Consider the following 25799-nt stretch of genomic DNA (forward strand, 5'->3'; position numbering starts at 1 on the left):
AAGGGTATGTAAAATTTTAGAAGTCTGAATTGATTTGCTCCTTCTAACTAGAAAACAATATTTCTAGATACATAGAGGGCCTGTCCACACAGAATAATCTTACTTGCTGTACGTTGGGGCAGAATTTACAACTAAGTAAGTTTCAGGGTTTTTTTTTTGGGGGGGGGGGTCTGGTCGTGGGACCTGAACTCTAGGCCTGGGCGCTGTCCCTCAGCTCTTCAGCTCAAGGCTAGCGCTCTACCACTTGAGCCACAGTGCCCCTTCTGGCTTTTTTCTTTTTGCTTATGTGGTGCTGAGGAATCGAACCCAGGGCCTCATGCCTGCAAGGCAAGCGCTCTACCACTGAGCCACCTTCCCAGCCCCAACTAAGTAAGTTTCTTTCTGCGACCTTCATTTTATTTCTGTCAACCAAACTTAAGAGTTGGGCCATGCAAGAAGTCCAACTTGTTAAAGCAAAAGGTGCCATTTATATGACTGCTGTACTTGATTAGCTACTTGCTTTAACAGACAAATACCAAGAGACACAAAAAAAGAGGATTAAAGAAGCTACACCTATTGAACTGGAAACAACCTTTTCTTCCCTCATATAAGAATGAGGAAAGCTTTCCACACGGATGTGTAGCTCTCACCTGGCCCAACGGTCACCTCCGTGGAATGTTTGTTGATAACCTTAATCTTATCACTGAAGCCATTTTTCTCTACAATCTTCACAGCAGCATCAGCCATAGGCTTGAAAACCTGGAAAGCAGAGCCAAAACCAGAAAGAAAAAAAACAAGAGCAGCAGTAAGCTGGAAAATATCCTACCAAAGGGTAAGGGAGAATAACAGAGGGACTAAAGTTGATACATATATACTATATAAACAAATATACTTTGAGGGAAACAAATTACCCATGTCAGCCAGGTACCAGTGGCTCACACCTGTCATTCTAGCTACTTAGAAGGCTGAGATCTGAGGATCACAGTTCAAAGCCAGCCTGGGCAGGAAAGTCTGTGAGACTCTTATCTCCAATAAACCACTCGGAAAACCAGAAGTGGCGCTGTGGCTCAAGGAGTGGAGTGCTAGCCTTGAGCTGAATTGCATCCAGGACCAGAGTTCAAGTCCCACAACCAACAAAAAACAAAAACAAAAACAAAAACAAAAAACCTCCATGTCTAACTAATACACGCTAATTGGAAAAAGAAACCCACAAAGTTAGCAAAATATTTCTAGATTCTGGTCCTAAGATTTATAACTTATCTGCTTTATTCTACAAATGTTTGTCATGAAAATAAGCCCAGGAGAATGAGATTCAGATTTAAGGTACAGGCAGAGTGTGAAATTTCCACTACATGCTAGCTCCTACTACTGAACGGGGCTGAGGGAATCCTGCAGTACCAAGCAAGAGCAGTAGATGTCACTCTTATACTGTGTGATGCCAAAGAACAAGAAGAGGTCTTGCCACACAAATTTAGGGAAACATGCTCTACTTGCCAGAGAGAGACTATTACCAGGTACGGTGTTGAGTATGAGTAAGTAAGCTTCTTGCTCAGAACCGTCCCAGACCCCATTGCTGGCAGAAACTATCTGAATTTCCTTATGGTACTTGGAACCCTCTACAACATAAGCCATTTTATCTCCCTTCAACATTCCTCACTTCCTTCCAGACCTCACAACCAATGCTCAGCCATCTAGACCTCTGAGCGTTTCACAGGCAAGTCCAAGCTTTCCCTGTGCTAGCCCCACTTGTCCAACCAGCTAGCCCCACTTGTCCAATCAAACCCAGCTTCCCAGAACAGAACAAATCCTCCCCTTGCCGGAAGTCTTTCCGGAGTCTTTCACAGCTCCCTAGATACCAGTCCCTCCAACTCTTACATCCAACATCCCAGTCTAGACCTCATAGTACCAACGACTTCAGTGCATAACATACAACTCTCATGATGACTACACAGATTACAAATTAAAAAATGATAAATATGACTGGTCACAATGACAAGATTGTCATTTTTTTCTACATCTTTTTCTGTATTTTCCACAGTTTCAACTGTGGACATTTAAAAAATATTATCAAAGGGGAAATACTATATTCTTTTATAAAGAATATATGTGTGCATATATGTATATAAACATATATGTGTTTGTGTGTGTGTATATATATATATATACACGTATATAGATATACATATATATACACACACATGTGGGGGGGTGAATGTATACTTATGGCTGGGGGCCAGTGGCTCATGTCTATAATCCTGGCTACTCAGGAGGCCGAGATCTGAGAATCAAAGTTCAAAGCCAGTGTTGGTAGGAAAGCCTCTGAAATTCTTATCGCCAATTAACCACCAAAAGAGCAGGAGAGCTTGGTTCAAGTGACAGAGCATTAGCCTTGAGCAAAAGAAGCTCAGGTACAGGCCCAGGCCCTAATTTCAAGCCCCAGGATTGGTACCGTAACCAAAAAAAACAGAATCTGAGGCTGAAATCCGAGGATCCAGGTTCAAAACCAGCCTGAGCAGAAAAATCCATGAAACTCTGACTTCCAATTAATCACCAACAACTGCAAGTGAAAACTGTGATTCAAGTGATAGAATGCTGGTCTTAAGTACAAAATGCTAAGGGAAAGTACCCAAGCCCTGAGTTCAAGCCCCAGTATCAGCGCACAAAAAAAGAACTCCAACTCAAAGTGCCAAAAGTTAAACCCCATGACATGCAGGTCCCACATAATCTGGTGGCAACCAATATGGATTTTTCTACCATAAAATTCTTTGCCAAGACTCAGGGTAACACTGTTCCCAAATAAACTATAGGATTTCCTCATCTTCCTACACTATGAGAATGTGGATCACAGTGTAAGAATGACAAGGTAGGCAAGTATATTACACTACACTTTGTATAAAAAAATAAAATGAGGGCTGGGAAGGTGGCTCAGTGGTAGAGCGCTTGCCTTGCATGCCTGAGGCCCTGGGTTCGATTCCCCAGCACCACATAAGCAAAAAAGAAAAAAGCTGGAAGTGGCGCTGTGGCTCAAGTGGTAGAGCGCTAGCCTTGAGCTGAAGAGCTGAGGGACAGCGCCCAGACCCAGAGTTCAGGCCCCACGACCGGACCCAAAAAATAAATAAATAAATAAATAAAATGAACATTTCTATCTTGGTGAAGCCATTGTTATTTGGGGATTTTATTTCCAATGCAATAATCACCTGAATCCATTTTGTTGTTTGGTGGGATTGGTGTTTAAACACTGGCCTAGCAAGTACTATCCCACTTGAATCGAGCTTCTAGCCCCTGAGTCTAATTTTGTATAGGAGGCCGGATGCCAGTACTTAAATATATACTCTCAATCCCCCAAAAATATTAACAGTGGTTAACTCTGGGTTAACATAATATGTTTTAAATTTTTTGGGGGGCAGGGGGAGAATGGGAAGGGGAAACAAAGGAGGAGGCTACAATGCTTGATAAGAAATGTACTCATTATCTTGCCCATGTAATTGTAACCCCTCTGTCCAGTATTTTCACAATAAAAAAAATATATGTTTTAGCCGGGCGCTGGTGGCTCACGCCTGTAATCCTAGCTACTCAGGAGGCTGAGATCTGAGGATCTCGGTTCAAAGCCAGCCTGGGCAGGAGAGACCGTGAGACTCCTATCTCCAATAAACCACCAGAAAACCGGAAGTGGCGCGGTAGCTCAAGTGGTAGAGCGCTTGCCTTGAGCTGAAGAGCTGAGGGACAGCATCCAGGCCCAGAGTTCAAGCCCCACGGCCGACCAAAAAAAAAAAAAAAATATATATATATATATATATATATGTTTTAAATTTTACACTTACCAATTCCCTACAGCAATATATATTATCTGTGTTACCAGAAATATTATCTACTTAATGTTTTTCCACTCACATCTGGTGATTAACTCTTGAGCCACACCTCTAGTTCTATTATACATCTATATAATGTTAATAACAAGCTAGGCTTCAGTGGCTCACATTCATAATCCTAGCTGTATCAGAAGGCTGATGATACCTGAAGGATCAAAGTTCAAAGTCAGTTCATTCAAAAAAGGCTGTGAGAGGCTGGGAAGGTGGATGGGAAGTGGTAGAGTGCTTGCCTTGCATGCATGAGGCCTTGGGTTCAATTCCTCAGCACCACATAAGCAGAAAAAAAAAAAAAAACCAGCCAGAAGTGGTGCTGTGGCTCAAGCACTCGCCTTGAGCTGAAGAGCTGAGGGACAGTGCCCAGGCCAACTTCAGGCCCCACAATCGACCAGAAAAAAAAGGTTGTGAGACTCCATCTCCAATTAAAAATCAAAATGCTGGCTCACTTCTATAAACCTAGCTACTCAGGAAGCCGAGACCTGAGGATCACAGTTCAAAGCCAGCCTGGGCAGGAAAGTCCCAGAGACTCTTATCTCCAATTAACCACCAGAAAACAGGAAGTGGCAATGTGGCTCAAGTGGTAGAATGCTTGCCTTGAGCTGAAGAGCTCAGGGACAGCGCCCAGGCCTACAATTCATGCCCCACGACTGACATACATATAAACATACATATATACATACATACATACATACATAAAATGGCAAATTTGTAAACATAACAAAATAGCTAGGTCTTTAGGCCACATCCCTGAAAAATTAAATCAAAATCTCTGGGGAAGCCAAGCACTGGTGGCTCATGACTGTAATCCTAGCTACTTAGGAGGCTGAGATTTGGGGATCGTGGTTTGAAGCCAACCTGGGCAGAAAAGTCCACCAGAAAGTCTGTGAGACTTTTTTTTTTTGGGTCCAGTCGTGGGCCTGAACTCTGGGCCTGGGCGCTGTCCCTCAGCTCTTCAGCTCAAGGCTAGCGCTCTACCACTTGAGCCACAGTGCCACTTCCGGCTTTTTTCTTTTTGCTTATGTGGTGCTGAGGAATCGAACCCAGGGCCTCAGGCATGCAAGGCAAGCGCTCTACCACTGAGCCACCTTCCCAGCCCCAGTCTGTGAGACTTTTATCTCTAATAAACACTCAGAAAAAGCTAGAAGTGGTGCTGTGGCTCAAGTAGTAGAGCACTAGCTTTGAGCAAAAAAAAGCAGCTCAGGGACTATGCCCAGGCTCTGTGTTCAAGCCCTGGGAGGGACACACACACACACACACACACACACACACACACACACACACACACACACACACACACACACACACACACACACACACACACACACACACACACACACACACACACACACACACACCCTTGGGAGTTGGTGGGATAGACTACACTTGAGTTTTCATACACACACACACACACACACACCCTTGGGAGTTGGTGGGATAGACTACACTTGAGTTTTCACACACACACACACACACACACACACAGCCTTTGGGAGTTGGTGGGATAGACTACACTTGAGTTTTCACTCTCTCTCACACACACACACACACACACCCTTTGGGAGTTGGTGGGATAGACTACACTTGAGTTTACACACACACACACACACACACACACAGCCTTTGGGAGTTGGTGGGATAGACTACACTTGAGTTTACACACACACACACACACACACACACACACACACACACACACACACACACACACACACACACACACACACACACACACACACACACACACACACAGCCTTTGGGAGTTGGTGGGATAGACTACACTTGAGTTTTAAAGCCATATCAGTGAGTCTGATGTCCAGTCAAGACCAAAAGCCAGCCAAGCGCCAGTGGCTCACACCTGTAATCCTAGCTATTAAAGAGGCTGGGATATGATTCACGGTTCAAAGCCAGCCCCAAAGCCAGCCTGGGCAGAAAAGTCCATGAGACTCTTATCTCCAGTAAACCACCAGAAAACCAGAAGTGGTGCTGTGGCTCAAGTGGTAGAGCACTAGCCTTGAGCTGAAGAGCTGAGGGACAGAACCCATACCCAGAGTTTAAGCCCCACGACTGGCAAAAACAAAAACAAAAACAAAAAACTGAGGATACAGACCAGAACAGTGTGTCTTACCTCAATAGCATAGCAGAAGTCTGCACCTGCTGTTACAGCCATCATTGACAAGAGTCCTGTGCCAGTGCCAATGTCAAGAACCAAGGCCTTCTCTCCTCTGTCCTTCACCCTGCTCACAGCAGCACGAATACCCTGGTAATATTTTATATTCTAAGAGAGAAGAAGAAATAGCTGTCACTTCACATCTGTTACTAAAAATAAGTGAAAAAGTACTGTATGCAGTTGGTGAGTCTGAGTTGGCAGCATCAATATAAGCCAGAATCCTCTGGCCTTCTTGGTCTCTAAAGGAATAGCACAGCTCAGATGAGCTAGGCAGGGCTTAGAAGACTTTAGGAGTGCTGGCTTAGCTTCCTGCCCTGATTAAGCAATTGTCTCTTCAATATTCACTCGAAAAATAATGGCTTAGCAGTAGAACACCTCTACCTAGCAAATGGGAAGCCTGAAGTACAAACACCAGTAGTACCATTAAGACAAACAAAGAATCCTAACAAAAGAATATCTTTTTTTTCTTGTCTAAGTACTAGGACTTGAACTCAGGGCCTGGGCATTCTCCCTTAGCTTTTTTTGCTCATGAGTGGTAGTCTACAACCTGAGAACTGCTCCATTTCCAGCTTTTTCCTGGATAATTGGAGTTAAGAGTCTCATGGACTTCTGTGCCCCAGCTGACTTCAAAATGTAATCCTCAGATTTCAGCCTCCTGAGTAGTTACGATTATAAGTATAAACCTGTGATGTCCAGCAATTTGTCAATCATATCTTAATAAAGCTGAGGAGGAGAAATAAAGCCAGAGTTAGGACTCAGCCTCCTGATTGATTTAATGTCCTAACCACTACATTACATTGCTTTTTGTATCATTTTTTTATTTTGTTTTTGTCAGTCATGGGGCTTGAACTCAAGATCTAGGCACTGTCCCTGAGCAATTTTTACTTGAAGCTAGTACTCTACCACTTTGAGCCACATCTCCACTACCAGTTTTTGATTGGTTAATTGGAGATAAGAGTTTCACACACTTACCTGCCCAGGTTGGCTTCAAACAGATCCTCAGATAGCTAGGATTACAGGCGTGAGCGACTGGCCATCCGCTGTTTTTTGAACCTTTTAATCCAAGATTTCAAACACCACATCAAGAAAATGTTTTCCTACAAGTGCTCCAGTGGCTCACACCTTTAATCCTAGCTACTTAGGAGGCTGAGATCTAAGGAACATGTTCAAAGCCAGCTCGGGAAGGAAAAGTCTTATCTCCAGTTAACCAACAAAAAGCTACAAGTGGAGTTATGGCTCAAGTGACAGAATGCTGGCCTTAAGCAAAAAAACAAAAACAAAAACATCCAAAGAACAGTGCCCAGGCTCTGAGTTCAAACCCTAGGAAAAGAGTACGTGTATGTGTATGTGTGTAAACATGCACGTGCGTGCGTGCGCGCGCGCGCGCACACACACACACACACACACACACACAAAAAATAATGGTTTCCTTTTATACTTACCCTGTCTTTGTCATGCAACATATCTGCATAAGATGACCTAAAAAAGAGAAAAGTCAAAAACCTTTGATAATTATCAACAAAAAGAAACATCCTTATATATAAACTAATTTCTCAATTAGATAGAATACATGGTTGATTTTAAGTTATTTTAATAACCAGGCTGGTGGCAAACACTTGTAATCCTAGCACTCAGTGTCTGAGGCAAGAGAATCATGAGTTTAAAGGTAGCCTGTACTAAATAGCAAAATCCAAACAAAGCTGGGCACTGGTGGCTCATAATTATAATCCTAGCTATTCAGGAGTCTGAGATCTGAGGAACAAAATTCAAAGTAGCCTACACAGAAACATCTGTGAGATTCTTAGCTCCTATTAACCACTGTAGCTCATGTGGTAGAGCGCTAGCCTTGAGCTGAGGAGCTGAGAGACAGCACCCAGCCCAGAGTTCAAGCCCCACGACTGACAAAAAGAAAAAAAAAAAGGAAAAAAATATGTAGTTTAGGGACTGGGAATATGGCTTCGTGGTAGAGTGCTTGCCTAGCATGCACAAAGCCCTGGGTTCGATTCCTCAGTACCACATAAACAGAAAAAGCCCAAAGTGGCACTGTGGCTCCAGTAGTAGAGTGCTAGCCTTGAGCAAAAAAAGCAGCTCAGGGACAGTGCCCAGGCCCTAAGCTCAAGCCCCAGAACTGGCAAAAAAAAAAAAAAAAAGCCTTCTAAGGAGAAAAAGAAAACACTTTGTTTTTTCACACACGAGAATTTAACTACATAATTAAATTTCATAAACTCCCTGTTACTGAACCCTGGGTCCTTCTTCCTCCACTAAATAGAGCCTCTAACACTCTGGTAAGGCTGCTGCTATTTGACATATGGCACTTCAGACAAGCAGGACTTTGATCAACTCCTACACACACACTACCTGGCTAACCAAAGCTGCTAGTGACCACATCTCCCCTGATTATCTACATCTGTATTCTGAAATGCCTGCTCTAAGACTAAGTGCCCCATCCAGCTGTGTAGCCAATCCTTGTTACCTGGCAATCTCCTGGTGGTAATCATAGTGCTCATCTTCCTCCAGCCATTCCACAGATCCTGTGGTTGGATTGGCTCGCCCACAGAAGACCTTCATGGTGCCAACCAGCTTCCTGGTGTTGGGATAGAGAAGCAGCCCTCCAAGTTCACTTCTTAGGGACAAATTTGATAGTCAGAAATCTATTCAATCATGCGCCCAACCATCAAGGGGGTGGGGAGAGGTGGAAGAAAAGAGGAAAAAGAATCAAGAAATTAACAAAAACATTGAAACACTTCAAAGTATTTGTTAATCAGTATTTTAATATTTCCAGGAAGAGACCCCTTAATTATATACTCAGCATATAAAGAGCTACAATAAAGGAGCTGGGAATGTGGCTTAGTGGTAGAGTGCTTCCTAGCATGCACAAAGCCCTGGATTCCATTCCTCAGTACCACATAAACAGAAAAGGCTAGAAGTGGTGCTGTGGCTCAAGTAGTACAGTGCTAGCCTTGAGCAAAAAGAAGCTCAGGGATAGTGTCTAGGCTCTGAGTTCAATCCCCAGGATTAAAAAAATGTCATACTAAGCCAAAAAAAAATTTGAAATGTGTGGAAGTATGGCTCAACTAACAGTACCCACCTAGCAAGCTCAAGGGCCTAAATTCAAACCAGAGTACAACCAAGAAAACAAAAAGGTAAACCAGGTGCCACTGGCTCACGCCTATAATCCTAGCTACTCAGGAGGCTAAGATCTGAGGATTTCAGTTCAAAGCCAGCCTAGGATGCCGGGTGCTGGTGGCTCACGCCTGTAATCCTAGCTACTCAGGAGGCTGAGATCTGAGGATCTCGGTTCAAAGCCAGCCCGGGCAGGAAAGACTGTGAGACTCCTATCTCCAATAAACCACCAGAAAACCGGAAGTGGCGCTGTAGCTCAAGTGGTAGAGCGCTCGCCTTGAGCTGAAGAGCAGAGGGACAGCGCCTAAGCCCAGAGTTCAAGCCCCACGACCGACAAAAAAAATAAAAAAAAAAAAAAAGCCAGCCTAGGATGAAAGTTTGTGTGTGACTCTTATCTCCAATAAATCACTCAGAAAATGGAAAGTGGCGCTGTGGCTCAAGTGGTAGAGCACTAGCCTTGAGCTGAAGAGCTGAGGGATAGCGCCCCGGCCCAGAGTTCAAGCCCCATGACCGACAAAAAAAAAAAAAGGAAAATCACAAAATGCCTGTTCCACACCTACCCATCATCTTCTTAAAAACTAGCTTCAGGCTGGGCATGAGTGGCTCATGCCTGTAATCCTAGCTACTCAGGAGGCTGAGATCTGAGGATCTCGGTTCAAAGCCAGCCCGGGCAGGAAAGTCCATGAAACTCTTATTTCCAATAAACCACCAGAAAACCGGAAGTGGCACTGTAGCTCAAGTGGTAGAGCGCTAGCCTTGAGCTGAAGAGCTGAGGGACAGCACTCAGGCCCAGAGTTCAAGGCCCACGACCGACAAAAAATACATATATATTTTATACAAAATCAATATACATTTAACTAAAGATTTCACAAAATAGGGCTGGTGGTGTGGTTAAAGTAATAGTGTACCTGCCAAGCAACCATGAGGCTCTAAGTTCAAATATGAATACCTCTTTTTTTTTTTAAAGGTTAACAAAATAACATGTATTCTGTCTCTGGAGAAAGCCCTCCAATATGTTGTTCTATCCCATTTATTTGCTTTTTTAATTAATTTTTTTCTGTATAGTTTCTAATTTGTTGGGCCTGAAGTTGTTCTTTTCCATTTAAAAAAATAATTTTTTCTCTTTTTATTTTTGTTTATGTGATGAGGAATCAAATCCAGGGCCTCACACTCTACCACTAAGCCACATCTCCAGTCCTATTTGCTTTGCATGTGTGTGTATGTGTGTGTTTATGATCCACCAAGTTGATTTCATAGCTCACAAACTGTTATAACCTGCGATTTGAGAAGACTGTTATTATGGTACTAATAAAATCTTATGAGTTTCTTGTTAGATGTAACTCTACCAGTGGCAAAGAACTTGTAGTTTTAAAAAGTTGTAGTTTTGGGGCTGGGAAGGTGGCTCAGTGGTAGAGCACTTGCCTTGCATGCATAAGGCCCTGGGTTTGATTCCTCAGCACCACATAAGAGAAAAGAAAAAAGCCGGAAGTGGTGCTATGGCTCAAGTGGTAGAGCGCTAGCCTTGAGCTGAAAAGCTGAGGGACAGCACCCAGGCCCAGAGTTCAGGCCCCATGACCGGACCCCCCCCCCAAAAAAAAAAAAGTTGTTTTGCTGGGCACTGGTGCCTCATACCTGTAATCCTAGCTACTCAGGAGGCTGAGATTTGAGAATTGCAGTTCAAAGCCAGCCTGGGCAGGAAAGTTTGTGAGACTCTTATCTCCAATTAACAACCAGAAAACCGCCAGGCGCAGGTGGCTCACGCCTGTAATCCTAGCTACTCAGGAGGCTGAGATCTGAGGATCGCGGTTCAAAGCCAGCCCGGGCAGGAGAGACTGTGAGACTCCTATCTCCAATAAACCACCAGAAAACCGGAAGTGGCGCTGTAGCTCAAGTGGTAGAGCGCTCGCCTTGAGCTGAAGAGCTGAGGGACAGCGTCCAGGCCCAGAGTTCAAGCCCCACGACCGACAAAAAAAAAAAAAAAAAACAACCAGAAAACCAAAGTGGCTCAAGTGGTAGAGGGTTCGCCTTGAGCTGAAGAGCTGAGGGCAGAGCCCAAGCCCAGAATTCAATCCCCACAACCAACAATAAATAAAGTCTATATTATATGTGTATTTACATATATAATTATACATGACACAATATTTCTGTGTATTTTTTGAAGACAGAAAACCCACAACTATCAGAATCTGTAATGTGCTTTGGAAAATTGTGTCTACCAAATGTTATGTCAGAAATTATATATGGCTTGAATATTCAGGATAGACTTAAAAGATGGGTAGTATTGGGAGGGGCTTTTATTGTAACAGAAAGGTCTAGACAATCATATACACTAAATAATTAGTTTGGCTAAAGTGAAAATGAACAAGTGAAAACAAACACATCAATAAGATCCTCATGGGGAAGGATCCAGAAGCCCTTGTCCTATGGTTCACGTGGAATCAATTTTAAAACCATTTAAAAGATAAAACTGTAAAGAACTTTAGTCAATGGAATTCCTTTCTTTGTGATGTTGTTGTGGCTCAACCTAGGATTACAATGTTTCGGTGGCTCAGTGGTAGAGCACTTGCCTTGCATGCATGAGGCCCTGGGTTCAATTCCTCAGCACCACATAAGCAAAAAGAAAAAAGCCGGAAGTGGTGTTGTGGCTCAAGTGGTAGAGTGCTAGCCTTGAGCTGAAGAGCTGAGGGACAGCACCCAGGCCCAGAGTTCAGGCCCCATGACCCGACCCAAAAAAATAGAGATAGGCTAAGGGTGAGGTTCAAAGATAGAGCACTTGCCTAACCTTTAGGAGACCAATACCCAATTTTAGAGGAAGAGATTATACAGAAATCTAAATAATTACTTTTGGGGGGACATGATGCTGGGAAGTCAAGCCAAGGTCTCACACATGCAAACTCTACCTCTGTGCTACATCTTATCTTTACATAATGAAGATGGACCCATGTTTTTTGGTTTCCAACCCTATGAAGGAACAAACTGGTTCTAGTTTAAAACTATATCCTTTATCAGTAACTTTCCTCAGGTATTGCTGTAATTTGTTCTCTCTCAGAAATCCATACTTCAGATTCAAGAGAGCTCTAAGATCTTCCTAATCTTCAAGAGTTGAGAACGCACATGGTCATTTCAAGGAATGAATGGAAATCACCTTCCCAAATCTTTACCATAAGAAGCATAATCATGGGCTGGGAAGGTGGCTCAGTGGTAGAGTGCTTGCCTTGCATGCCTGAGGCCCTGGGTTCGATTCCCCAGCACCACATAAGCAAAAAGAAAAAAAGCTGGAAGTGGCGCTGTGGCTCAAGTGGTAGAGCGCTAGCCTTGAGCTGAAGAGCTGAGGGTCAGCGCCCAGGCCCAGAGTTCAGGCCCCACGACTGGACCAAAAAAAAAAAAAAAAAAGCATAATCATAAACAACCTAACCATAATCATTGTAGTTCTAGTACTGGAGATCAAGTACCTCCCTGATGCAAGGCAAACTCAATACTACAGAGCTACATCCCCAGTTCGCATAGAGAATAACGGAAAGAACATAGGTCATGGATGGATAGGTTAGGCTAAAGTTGTGTAAGAGTAGTTTCTAATATGTGGATATTTATCCAACTTTTCAATGACAGGGCCCTAAAGTAGAAGTAGAAGATGCAAGAGGAAAACATGACAAAAGTCCACTCGGAATTTTGAATAAAAGTGCAAAGAACAGAGGAACTGATGGCCTTCTGGAAGTGACACCAGGCTTTCGCCTTCGGAAAGGATTTTGCCCTGAGTGCACGTCTATACCGTGAGATACGTCTACCTCGGGTGCATCCCTGTACAAAACTACTCCAGGTGAGCTCACAGAATGCTTTCCACTCGTACTTTCTACTAATCCTCGAAATCGTGACTTAATAAAGGCCAGCCACCAGCATCCCAGCACCTAAAAGCACAGGGCCAGTTTCGTGTGCGAAGGCTGAAGCAGTGTGAGGTCTGGCTCCAGAGAGGCGCCGGGCACGAGTACCGTCAATGACCCAGGCCCGGCGCTGGGCTCGGCCGCAGACCCTGCGAAGGCTTTCAGCAGGCCAGACTGCAGGGGCGGGCGGGCCTGCAACCTCGCTCTCCCGTCGGCCACGGGGCTCCCACGCTTTCCATGCGGACTCAAGAGAATGTCCGGCAGAGACGCGTGTCCTGGCGTCCAAGCACAGCCACACCAGACGCCTCTGCCAGAACCCTAGAGGTAAGGGAAGGATGATGGCTGTCCCGGGGACTCCAACCACACGACCCCCACCTTCTCAGAACACCCAGCACCTCACCGGCCTCTCTCTGACCAACCCGCTCACCTCCGCCGCCATCTTGCCGCGGCCAGCATGTGGGGGCGGGGCATCCCGACATCAAAGCAGAACGCCCCGGGGGCGGAGCCAGGAGCGGAAGTAGAGGGCTTCCCTAGTTCACCCCGCGTTTTCCCACAGTCCTCCGCGACAGGGGCTATGGAGGCCGGAAGGACGGCGGTGCTCCGAGTGAAGCGGAAGCGCAGCGCCGAGCCTGCCGAGGCTCTAGTGCTAGCTTGTAAACGCCTCCGAGGCGCCGAGGATGGGTCGGCCGCTCAGAAGACTCCCGAGTGTCTGGAGAGCGCGGCGGAGAACAATGTCTTCCAGCTGGTGGCCACCGTGCGCTCCCAGGTACCGGGCGGCGATGGAGTCTGTGGGGAGGGGATCTTAGGGTACTGCTGGAATTCCACGGGATGCCCTGACCCCCTCACACCCTTGCTGATGCCGTTCCCCGCTCCTGCCCGTCCCCCCCCCCCCAGGAGGAGCCACTTCAGCCCCTCGTGCGGGCTGCCCTTCGCCCTTCCCGGGACAGCCAGCAGCGCATCCGCCGCGATCTCCGCGCCTCAGCTCGGGAGGTCCGCAAAGAAGGCCGCTACCGGGTGGTCTCCAGCCGCCGGGCCTCCGGGACCTCTGGCAATCCTGAAAGCCAGTGCGCGCCAGAAGCTGCCGAGGATGCAGGCTTCGAGCTGTTGGACCTGATCCACGAGGAGAAAGACCCAGAAGGTGTTGTCACGGATTCCTGCACAGTAAGCACCCAGAAGTGGGCCCTGGGAGTCTGGACTATTGTACCAGGAGTCTGCGACCGAAAATAGAGATGGTTGTGATCTGTTTGGAGTGATGGCCTCATTTTACCGATTTGATTTACTTTTGACATGTGTATACGAGCGCCAGACGTTGTTCTTAGCTTCTGTTGAACAGTAATGAGGAATTGAGGGAGATGAGAAAAACATAAAAATTAAAATCAGTGTAAGGTGGCAATACAGGTTGTGGGGGGGGTGCGAAACACTAAACAAGTGGACCCTATTTTTAGTAAAGTCGAACTTAAATGAAAAAGACATGTGAGTGAAGATTTAAAGAAGCTGAGTAGCAAGCAGAGGCATTGGGGATATCTTGGAGAGAGGCTTTATGGGCAGAGGTCTTGCAAGAACACAGGTTGTTTAGTTTATACCAGGTCAGTATGCCTGGAGTCCAGCGAGATAACATAGTAGTAAGGAATTGGAAGGGATGCTTTCTAGACCCTGTAATGTTTGTAAGAAAATTGCTTTTCACTCTTAATGAAATGCAGGATCAGTGGAGCAAAGTAGACAGGGAAATTGATCAAAGGGAGAATAGAGACTAGATATCCCCGATTTCTTCAGTAACTGAGCCCATAGTCCATGGGACCAAGAAAATTGAAATAAATACAGAGAACTATAGCAGGACTGCCTTCATCCAACTCTTGGAACATGTTTTGAGTCATTCATCTATCATCTGTATTTTTACAGATAGCTGACCCAGATGTGATTCTCTGCAATTCTGTAGAGTTAATACGTGAGCGGTTGGTTGTATCTGAAGATGGACCAGAAGTTGGGCGTCAAGAACAGAAACATGAAGACTATGTGTATGACATTTACTACTTAGATATGGCCACTCCAGGATGGATTGAGAACATTCTTTCTGTGCAGCCCTATAGCCAAGAGTGGGAGCTGGTAAGGGGTTCCATAAGGAGCCAGTGTGTGACAGCCTCTCTATCTCTTGTCAGGGTACTTGTGCCTCTCAACATTCTAGTCCTGATAACATTGTTCTTAGGTTTTGTTACTTAAAAGGAAAAATTTGGGGCAAGTGGCCAAGGTGGTAGAGGGCCTGCCTAGCAAGCACAAGTTCTTGAATTCAAGCTGCCAAATATATGTGTATGGAATGTGGACTTGTGTGTGAGTGTGTATGTATGTATTTTTTTTCTTTTCTTTTCCTCAAATACTTTTACAAACCTAATTTAGTGCAGAGAATTTAAGGAAAAACCATCAATATTTATAGATTTTTTTTTCTTTGCTAGTCTTGGGGCTTGAACTTAGGAACTGGATACTATCCCTGAGCTTCTTTCACTCAAAGCTACCACTTGAGACACACCACTATTTCTGACTCTGTTTATGTGGTACTGAGAAATCAAACCCAGGGCTTTATGCATGCTAGGCAAGCACTTTACCAGTAAGCCACATTCCCAACTACCCCCACCCCTTTTTTTTTGGTCAGTCATGGGGCTTGAACTAGGGCTTGGATGCTGTCCTAGAGCTTTCGCTCAAGGCTTGCACTCTACCACTTCGAGTCACAGAGCCACTTCTGGTTTTCCAATGGTTAATTGGAGGTAAGATTGTCATGGAGTTTCCTGCCCAGGCTGACCTTGAACTATGATCCTCAGATCTCAGCCTCCTGAATAGCTAGATTACAGCTGAGCCGCCAGTGCCTGGCTGTTTATAATTTATGTTAATAAGAAATCTTTTACAATGTTTACAAGATCTTTATGGCTATCCATTCTTGGGTAGAATATGTGTAGAGGCATTTAATAAAGTAATCTAGATACTTTTAATAAAAATGACAGCAAAAGGGCTGGGAATATGCTTGCCTAGCATGTATGAAGCCCTAGGTTCAATTCCTCAGTACCATATAAATGGAAAAAACCAGAAGTGGCACTGTGGCTCAAGTAGTAGAGTACTAGCCTTGAGCAAAAGAAGCTCAAGGACAGTGCCCAGGCCCAGAGTTCAAGCCCCAGAACTGGCAAAAAAATAAAAAAGCAAAATAATTTTTAATTTTAAAAGAGGAAAGAGCCTTAGGTGGTTAAAGATAACATCCTAACACCACTATTCTTAAGTTCTAACATCATTAATGAGAAAATTAGAGATAGTATCTGTTACACTAATAATGTAAGACAAGCACTTTATCCTCTCACCTGCACTACTACCAGTTTCACAGTCATACACCTGTTTGGACCAATGCATGGCCCTCAATTCCTGCCTTCCCATAGCTGGTACTTTTAAATTTTGTTCCTGGTCTTTGGCATTAACCACATTCCATACAGTCCCTCTCCCCCATGACTGCCATTCAGGAATTTGAAGATGGTTGCATTACCTACTCAGAGCTGTTGCTCCTCTACCCTGCTGATGGAGTTGGAATGTGGTGTTCTGAAATTGGATTCTGGGTGAAACAGGGCTCTTTGCCCACTCATAGCCTAAGATCACTACAGCCTCTTTTGCAGCAGTCAAATTAACCCCCTAGTCTACCTTTATCACCTGGCACCTTTCTCTGAGTCTTCCCACACTGATATCCTAATAGTTCCCACAAACTTCATAACCTTAGAAGTTTTCATTAGACTCATCTTTGCTTTGAGATATGCAGGTGAATGATGAACAACCAGCAGAGGACATTTATGAAGATGAAGATGATGAGAACAGTGAAAATAATTGGCGCAATGAGTACCCAGAGGAGGAGAGCAGCGATGGAGATGAAGATTCCAGAGGTTGGTGGCAGCCCAGATAGGGCAGGGACTAAGTATCCAAGACTAAGGTCTAAGAGTAATTGATAGTTTTGTTGTAAATGACTTTCCTTCTCTGACACTGAACAGTGTTTTCAGAGAAATTGCTAATGTGAGGTCAGTCAGGTGTAATATCAGGCAGGCCTGTGCTCAGATCCTTATTTCATTGCTTATCTGTGGTTTCAGGCAAGTTACTTTACTTTCCTGAGCTTTATTTATTGTCCTTTTTCCTATTCTTTTTTTTGGGGGGGGGAGTTGGGGGCTCAGTCGTGGGGCCTGAACTCTGGGCCTGGGCACTAACCCTCAGCTCTTCAGCTCAAGGCTAGCGCTCTACCACTGGAGCCACAGCGCCACTTCCGGCTTTTTTCTTTTTGCTTATGTGGTGCTGAGGAATCGAACCCAGGGCCTCATGCGTGCAAGGCAAGCGCTCTACCACTGAGCCACCTTCCCAGCCCCTCCTTTTTCCTATTCTTTTCAAGAAAATATTAAGCCAGGTATGAGTGGCTTATACCTGTGATCTTACCTTCTCAGAAGGTTGAGATCTGAGAATCAGTTTGAAGCCTGCCTTGGTAAAGTAGTCTTTGGAATTCTTATTTTCAATTAACTGACAAAAAAAAAAAAGCTGATCTGGAAGTGTGGCTTAAGTGGTAGAGTGCAAGCCATGAGCCAGAAATAAGTATTAAGCTAGGCTTAGGCCTGTAATCCCACCACTTGGGACATCGAGGAGGACTGGGATTTTGTTGTCAGCCTGGACTATACAGCAAAACCCTGTCTCAAAAAAAAAGTTTTCCATTAGCAGTAGGCTCAGGGTTGTTGAGTTAGTTAGCACTAAAAACTGTTGTGTTGGGGCTGGGAAGGTGGCTCAGTGGTAGAGCGCTTGCCTTGCATGCCTGAGGCCCTGGGTTCAATTCCTCAGCACCACAGAAGCAAAAAGAAAAAAGCCAGAAGTGGTGCTGTGGCTCAAGTGGTAGAGTGCTAGCCTTGAGCTGAAGAGCTGAGGGACAGCGCCCAGGCCCAGAGTTCAGGCCCCACCACCAGACCCAAAAAACAAAACAAAACAAAAACTGTTGTGTTTTTCATCTATTGTTTTAAAAATATCCAATATTGACATATACCTGGGGGAATAGGAAGGAAACCTGTCCTGGCAACCCAGTTCCTTTGACAATTACGTCTTTCTAAGTGCAGCCAACAGAAACCAATATACTGCCTGGTAAAGGAACAATTAAACAGTGACATAACAACAAAATCCTATACTGGGGCTGGGAAGGTGGCTCAGTGGTAGAGTGCTTACCTAGCATGTATAAAACACTGAGTTCAATCCCCAGCAATACAAAGAAATTTTTTCAGATTTTGCTGAGCCTGGTGATATACATCTATCATCCCAGTATTTGAGATGCTAAGGCAAGAGGATCCAGATTTTAGACCACCTCAGATACAAAGAGAAACTGTGTCAAATCAACCGGGTAAAGGAAATACTCCAGTGTTAAGGGACCTGAATTAGTGAGAATATAGTTGCTGCTTTTTGGGGGAGGGGGGAGGGGAGGAGAGGGGGTCTGTAGTAGTACTTGAACTCAGGGCTTGGCCTAGGCAGTCCCTGAGCTCTTGTGTTCAAGGCTAACGCTCTACCACTTTGAGCTACAGCTCCACTTCTAGTTTTTTGAGTTGTTAATTGGAGATAAGAGTCTTATGGGGTCTTTTCTGCCCAGGCTGGCTTTGAACTGAAATCCCAGATCTCAGCCTCCTGAGTAGCTAGGATTACAGGCATGAACCTGATTTTTAAAATATTTTTTAATTGTTATTATGAAAGTGATATACAGGGGGTTACAGTTACGGAAGTCAGATACCAGCAGTTGTACAGCAGTTAAATTAACCCCCCTAACTCTACCTTGGCACCTTTCCCTGAGTCTTTCCACACTGATATGCTAATAGTTCCCACAAGCTGAATAACCTTAGAAGTTTTCTTTTCTTTTCTTTTCTTTTTCTGGTCAGTCGTGGGGCTTGAACTCTGGGCTTGAGCGCTATCCCTCAGCTCTTCAGCTCAAGGTGACGCTCTACCGCTTGAGCTACAGTGCCACTTCCAGTTTTTTAGAGGTTTATTGGGGATAAGAGTCTGATGGACTTTCCTGCCCAGGCTGGCTTTGAACCGCGATTCTCAGATTTCAGCCTCTTGGGTAGTTAGTATTACAGGCGTGAGCCACTGGCGCCCAGCACCTTAGAAGTTTTCTGTTTGGATGTCACCCCTTTCTTCACTCTCTCCAAATATGATTGCTTTTTTTTTTTTTTTTTTTTTAAAGGGTATTCTGTATTCTAAATTGAGCATGTGTTCTAGAAAGAGGAACAGCAATAACAACAAAATGCCTTTTTAGAATGGAAGAGGCTCTTGTAACAGCCTGCATCATACAATAAGTCTATTCCTGATTTCTTCCATCTAGGCTCTGGCTCTGATGACTCCAACAGCCTCAGTGAGGAGGAAAGAGACTTCAACGTGCGACAGGTGTGGAGCAAGTACCCTTTGGATGTACAGAAGGCGTTTGACTATGACAACCCCCAGGACCTGGATTCAGATTGACTTGTAATATCCATGTAGTTCTTCCATAGACTCTTGAGGGATTGGACCAATGTCAAGGCCTGGTGACATCCTTTTGGATTTCTAACTGAACATATGGAGGGAAAAAGCATACCCAGTAACAGGGAAAACTTAACCTAAGAGAATGAGTTTTTTCCTCTCACAGTAGAACTCGTTGGCTTCAATCAGAGGTGATCCTACAATGGGAGAAAAATGCTATAAAAATGAAAGTTTCTTTCACTTCCTGGTGTAGGCTTCTTTTTCCCTAGTACAAGTGTGTGCTGAAGGCCAAAGGAGAAGCAGTAAGGTTCTTCTGCCTCTAGTGAAAGCCCATTCACTCTGATGAAGGGGCTGGAAAAGAACTATGTACAGTACAGCCTAGGTAACAGCAGCTGTTAGGGGAAAAAGTAGACTCTGTCAGAACCATGAGGTTTTAGTAAACAGTCATCTCTGCTTCCCTTCTTGGGATTCTGACAATGATAAACAGATTATTGTCATCTTTTGGCAGTGGTGCCAAGGAACAATATGTATTAATGTGATACTCAGTTTAATAAACACTTTTGGGGGGGGGCTTGAACTCAGCATGTGGGTGCTGTCCTTGAGCTTTTGCTCAAGGCTAGCGCTCTACCATTTGAGCCACAGTGCCATTTCCAGCTTTGAGCAATTGATTAAAACCAGCTGGGGCTGGTTTCAAACTATGATCCTCAGATCTCAGCCTCCTAAGTATCTAGGATCACAGGCATGAGCCATCAGTGCCCAGCTAATATATAGAAGAAAGCAATTCCTTTAAAACCTTTTTTTTTTTTTGGGGGGGGGGGGAGGTCCGGTCGTGGGGTCTGAACTCAGCCTGGGCGATGTCCCTCAGCTCTTCAGCTCAAGGCTAGTGCTCTACCACTTGAGCCACAGTGCCACTTCCGGCTTTTTTCTTTTTGCTTATGTGGTGCTGAGAAATCGAACCCAGGGCCTCATGCATGCAAGGCAAGCGCTCTACCACTGAGCTACCTTCCCAGCCCCCCCTTTAAACCTTTTAAATGCCTTAGTTGTCATATACACATATATAATACACATATATATATGTATATATACAGTCCCCACACATACCCACAAAGAAAACAAGCTGGTGAGACAAGTTTCAAACTTAATCTTACTAAGGATTTGTGTATATGTGTGTGTGTGTGTGTGTGCCAATACTGGGGTTTGAACTCGTGCTTGCAGGTAAGTGCTCTACCACTGAGCCATGCTCCAGCTTGGCCAGTGAGTTTGTTTCTGACTCCATTACATGGGAAAGTGCATTACTCAGAAAAATGCCTTTGTGAGGTTTTTTGTTTGGTTGGGTTTTTTTGTTTTTGTGGTACTGGGTTTTGAACATAGGGCCTTGTGCTTGCTAAGCAGGCTGTACCTTTGAAATCATGTCAGACTTCCAGCCCTTTTTGTGCTGGCTAATTTTGAAAGGTTGTCACTTTCTACCTGAAAGCACATTGGATCATAATCACCTATTTTAGGTGTCCTCTTGTTGCCAGGATGAAAGGCACATGGCAACCATGTCCAGTTTCCCTCCATTGAGGTCAAGTCCTGTGGACTTTTTTGCCCAGTCAGGCCTTGAAATCTCTTCTTCCCAGTCTCAGCCTACCACATAGTTTATACTTTTTAAAAAGTATATCACTATATTGAGCTGTGTGTTGAGAAGGGGTTTTGAGAGCTCCCCAGGCTAGCCCCCAACTACCACCCCCCCATGCCTAGCCCCTCCAGAAGCTAGGATCAAAGGTGTGAGCCACCAGTGTCCAACTCCTACATTCTGTTTTTGTTTTTGTTTTTGTTTTGGGGGGGGGGGTTGATCGTCAATCTTGAACTGTCTTGAACTCTGGACCTGTGCGCTGTCCCTGAGCTCTTCAGCTCAAGGCAAGTACTCTGCCACTTGAGTCATAGCACCACTTCCAGTTTTCTGGGCTGGCTTTGAACTGTGATCCTCAGATCTCAGCCTCCTGAGTAGCTAGGATTACAGGCATGAGCCACCAGTGCCCGGCTCCACTGCTTTTTATTTTCACATGCTTCTCTACATTGTTTCATTTGTCTATTTTATAAGCCTTTGCTTATATTATTCTCTACATGTCAGAGTGATTCAGTTCTGTGTATTTAGGTCCTACTATTGCAACCAATTAGACTAGACTAACAGGCCCAATTTTTTTAATTCCAAGTTCCACAAAGGTGAAATTCAATGTTGCATAAATAGGCAACAACTTAAGTGTATAAAAGCCTCTTGCAGGCATAAAAATAAAGGATTAAAAACTATTCTACCATTCTAATGTGTTCAGTGCTTCATATGTATTCAGGTTTTGTCAACCTTGGAAGGACTAACAACTTTATGAAGTATACCCTCAGTAAAAGTGCACAAACTGTACCATTGCAGAAAGGATTAGCACACCAGGAGATGGATTTAAGGAGGCAAACAACAAAGACTTTGTGGGAATTAATTCCACCATGAAGCTTGAGTGCAGTTAGTCAGGCTTTGCTCCCATAGAAGACCCCTGGGGGCAGTCTGTATCCAACACAGAAGAATGTTGTCCAGGTTCAGTAATGAGGAGTTGACATGGCTCACTAATCAAGTGCTAGGGCACCTGGAGTATGAGGCCCTTGCTTCTCCCAGAAACCACTGGGAGGCAGCAAATTCCGAGGATCAGCAGGTTGTGGGTTAGAAAACATTAAAGCCAGGGTCAGGGACAAGCACACACTGCTTAAAGTATTAGCTTCAGAGGTACCCTGGGATTAGTGCCATCTTGGCTCACAGCCTTTGCACAAGACTCCTGTCCTCAGGAAGGAATCTACTATATAAATCCTTAGCCCATGACAGGAATGTCCCCCATATTCTCACAGAAAAATGACTTAAAAGGCAACTGATCATATTCCCCTAAATCTTTATTGAACAAATAAATGTTTTTTAAGCTTACTCTGCAACTGGGACCAGTTTGAAGAATGAATAGAGAGGGAGATTGTAGGGTAGGTATGTCAAGCCAACAGGTTCTTCAGGGGAAATGACAGTGGAGCATTCCATGTATGGGAGCATTCCAGAACAGTTGTACAATCCAATGCAACAGCCCATGAAGGAAGATCCAAATAGGCCAAGTCTGTTCTAGCCTTACCCCGTAGCCCAGCTTGAGCACCAAAATTAGTTGCTTCCACTTTGGCAGTTTGCTGGGAAGTCAGATTGAGGTTGAAACAGCAGTTCCACCAGGAGGGAGGGAGGGCATGCAGATGAGGAATGCACTATCCCAAGACCCACCAAGGTAGTCTGGAGTGTAAACAAAACCTGGTGCCGGGGACAGAAGAGAGAATGCAGCCTGGGGTAAGGTTTTCCAAAAAAGAAAATGATCGCTTCCAGCACCAAGGTGGGCTTGCCTGGGTCTGCATAGCAGGCCCTTACAGAGAACAAGCTATTTAATGACATGGGTCTGTAAAATGTTCCCCAAGTCAATGACAACTGGTAGAATGCAGGTGATTCACCTGGATTCCAGAACATTCCAGCCCTATTAAAGTTCATTATAGAAACCCAGAGATCAACTATCAACTAGAACAACAAAGACCTAAGGTCTCATAGGGTTATCCTTCAAAATAATTATTACCAGACTTACGACTCATCATCATTGTCCATCTGTCTTTGCTGTATCTGAGCCAGATGCTAGTAACATGACATCTAAAGTGTAACCAGGTACATGATCTTAAAAAAGTTCACCTTTCTGAGTAAGACTCAATGGAAGATTGTGGGAAACTTGATATAAAATCTACTGCCAGAACCTGACCTGCCACCATACTGAGTGAGACATCCCTAGGAGAAGAGAGACTGCATTTGGGGTTCTTGAATTTTTAAACATAATCAGCTTATTATATTCTGTAAACAAACGAATGCTGATGTTCAGCTAGAATTGGTGTTTTCAATGAAAAAATAACAGAATCCAGGAGCTGCAGTGCTGTTTTCTCTCCAGCTGCAGCATTTTCCCTGCCTTTCTTTCAGGACCTTCATGGGTCATGTTTCCATCTAGGAGGGGCACAGTTAGGTAACCAAGATCAACTCATTATAAAGCTGGTAATTTGCCTATCTTCATAAGGATTTTAACCAGAGTGTGGACATGATCCAAGCAAAGTCAGGACCTCCTCATGGAGATGTATAATCTGTATAAAATGGGAGCTGTGGCTTCCCAGATATACAGACCCACAGCTGAGAAACCAGTCTTGACAAAAATGTTCAGTGAGCACAGCTGAGACCCTGAAATAATCCCCTCCCATCAAGCCTGTTTGTTTTGAGTGAAATTCCAACACAAGGTCCTCATGAAATTCAGGAACAGAGATACACATGGTTCCCATATCAGTTAAATCAGTTTTGCTATTCATGCCACCCCAACCATCCAACAAGCCAGAATGCAATTCTCTCCTGAGGAAAGAAGTCTGAATCACAGGAAGAAATGGTATCATTTCAGGTTTCTAAAGTCAGGTGATTGCACCTAATTAGAGGAAGACTTCCCATAAAGAAGCTCCTCTGTAGAGACTCCTGGTTCAAGCCTTCTGTGCTGGTGAGCCACCAGCACAGAATCAACCTAGCACTTCATCATCCCCTGCTGCAGCTCACCAAGGTTTGTCATGGCTGTACCTACCAACCAGGAGCAAAACTAAACCATCATTCCCCTGCATCTCAGCTTCCCCTCTATCCTGTGGTCCCCACCTTCAGGCTAGCCTGAACCCTGAGTATCCTCCCATAGCTTACCAACTGGAAAGCATTAGCCCTGAGCCCCCCTTACAGTCTCTTTTAATTCAGGAGGGTTGGCCCCAGTCTTATCTTGGTGGTTGTGGCCACAACCTTCTGGGCTTTAGGGGATGTCATCTTTGGCCTCTAGTCAGTTTTCCTCTCAACCTTTTTCTCTTCAGCTATATCTAGCTCAGTCAGGACGCAAAAACAAAGCTTCTGGGTGACTCTGGTGATAGTAGCTAAATGAAAATAGAAAAGCATAAAGTTTAGCAAACACATTTAGCTAGTGCCCCAACCTAAACACCAGAAGACTGAAAGTTCATCTGGCGCTCCCTTCCCACCTGTCCCTTGGGCATACTGAAATTGGCTTTGCCCCACCCCCAACCAGCATCTGTTCTCCATTTTATGTCCAGCCAGAGTCTAAGATACTTAAGACTCCTTGTCTTCCCAGGTGAGTGGCATAGTTTAACCCAGAATAGGACACTAATTGTGTCAAGATCAAAAGAGAAGCAGGGCACCAGTGGCTACACCGCGTGTAATCCTAGCTACTCAGGAGGCTGAGATCTGAGGTTCTCAGTTCAAAGCCAGCCTGGGCAGTAAAGTCAGTGAGATTCTTAGCTCCAATTAATGACCAGAAAACCGGAAGTGGCTCTGTGGTTCAAGTGGTAGAATGCTTGCCTTGAGCAGGGACATCACCCAGGGCTAGAGTTCAAGTTCCACGACCAACAACCCACCAACAAAAAGGATCAAAAGAGAAGTATGTGGGTACCCATGCTGACATAGCTAGTGAGTAATGGAGCAGACACTCACCCAGGACATTCCGGATAAACAATGGCCTCCGGGACTCTGGCAGGTAAACACCCATGAAGTAGACAGGGACCCCAGACAGGGCAATCCCAATGCCAATGAGAGAATTGATGGCGTCACTGAAGAGGGGCACGATCACCAGAAACATGGAGCATAGGCAGAACACAATGGGAAAAAACAGGCTCAGCTAAAATGGAGGGAAATGAGATATATGAGATGATGGTACAAGCCATAAGCAAGAAGGTACCTTGGAGAAAGGGCCCACCCCTCTAAACCTGACCTTGAGAGGCCGGGGCCGCTCGGGCTCCTTCCAACGAAGGTAGAGTTGTCCGACAACAGAAAGGCCCACAAAGAACCAGTAGCTGAAGCTGAAGTAGTTGATGAGAAGGAAAACGTCCTCCACAATGAGGTAGATGAGTGTCATGGTGCACTGTGGAGGAGATAATGGGGAAGAGGAGTGAGCATTGTCACCTCCAGCCAACCCAGAGACTCTACATCCAATCATCTTACACCTGGGTCTCAAATACTTAGGACATAAATGGAAGAAAGGCCTCCAAGCATCACAATGTCCTGTGGCTTTAAAACTGCCTAAAAGCAAAATTAATCCATACCCACTTGGAGAGAAGACAGAAGTCACCCTCTCAAAGGGATCTTAGAGGATGGATCAGGGACTGAAGTCTTAGGACAAGGTCCAATTTGCCTAAATGTCAAGCAAACATAATATTCCCATCTATCTTTTTCCCTCAAAATAACACAAC

The 25799-nt window shown here is 44.7% G+C and overlaps 3 protein-coding genes across 7 annotated transcripts in view; 1 reads left to right on the plus strand and 2 right to left on the minus strand.

Moving 5' to 3' along the window:
* Prmt7 (protein arginine methyltransferase 7) overlaps positions 1–13523 on the minus strand; it is a 35552-nt gene extending 22029 nt beyond the window's left edge. The window contains exons 1-6 of one of the 3 annotated variants that reach the window (XM_070004727.1): positions 13441–13475; positions 13041–13331; positions 8486–8663; positions 7455–7491; positions 5971–6120; positions 630–738 (exon numbers count right to left, since the gene is read on the minus strand). In XM_070004727.1, coding sequence (XP_069860828.1) covers positions 630–738; positions 5971–6120; positions 7455–7491; positions 8486–8580 — 391 coding nt within the window. In that variant the 5' untranslated portion in view covers positions 8581–8663; positions 13041–13331; positions 13441–13475. Of the gene's footprint in view, positions 1–629; positions 739–5970; positions 6121–7454; positions 7492–8485; positions 8664–13040; positions 13332–13413 lie in introns of all 3 variants that reach the window. The other 2 variants (XM_070004725.1, XM_070004726.1) reach the window with 2 other exon arrangements.
* Positions 13524–13579: 56 nt separating this feature from the next.
* Positions 13580–19739, plus strand: Slc7a6os (solute carrier family 7 member 6 opposite strand). Its single transcript, XM_070004730.1, has 5 exons — positions 13580–13779; positions 13908–14174; positions 14913–15116; positions 16798–16918; positions 19366–19739. The coding sequence occupies exons 1-5, from the start codon at positions 13588–13590 to the stop codon at positions 19500–19502; spliced, it is 921 nt and encodes a 306-aa protein (XP_069860831.1). The 5' UTR covers positions 13580–13587; the 3' UTR covers positions 19503–19739.
* A 2655-nt stretch (positions 19740–22394) lies between these two features.
* Positions 22395–25799, minus strand: part of Slc7a6 (solute carrier family 7 member 6) — a 38414-nt gene continuing 35009 nt past the window's right edge. For 2 of the 3 annotated variants that reach the window (XM_070004732.1, XM_070004733.1), the window contains 3 exons: positions 25322–25471; positions 25045–25228; positions 22395–24473 (listed from right to left, as the gene is read on the minus strand). In XM_070004732.1, the coding sequence (XP_069860833.1) occupies positions 24379–24473; positions 25045–25228; positions 25322–25471 (429 nt within the window). In that variant the 3' untranslated portion in view covers positions 22395–24378. The remainder of the gene's footprint in view (positions 24474–25044; positions 25229–25321; positions 25472–25799) is intronic. The other variant, XM_070004734.1, reaches the window with a different exon arrangement.

This window comes from Dipodomys merriami, unplaced genomic scaffold, assembly GCF_024711535.1.
Source record: "Dipodomys merriami isolate MVZ:Mamm:240054 unplaced genomic scaffold, mDipMer1.0.p SCAF_64, whole genome shotgun sequence".
In the NCBI taxonomy this organism is placed as follows: Eukaryota; Metazoa; Chordata; class Mammalia; order Rodentia; family Heteromyidae; genus Dipodomys; species Dipodomys merriami.

What these genes read in the sequence shown, in the direction of transcription:
- Slc7a6os (XM_070004730.1), top strand. Translation starts at nt 13,588, where the DNA reads ATGGAGGCCGGAAGGACGGCGGTGCTCCGAGTGAAGCGGAAGCGCAGC. An exon ending in TGGCCACCGTGCGCTCCCAG is followed by an intron (nt 13,780 to 13,907) that starts GTACCGGGCGGC and finishes CCCCCCCCCCAG; the next exon opens with GAGGAGCCACTTCAGCCCCT. An exon ending in ATAGCCAAGAGTGGGAGCTG is followed by an intron (nt 15,117 to 16,797) that starts GTAAGGGGTTCC and finishes TGAGATATGCAG; the next exon opens with GTGAATGATGAACAACCAGC.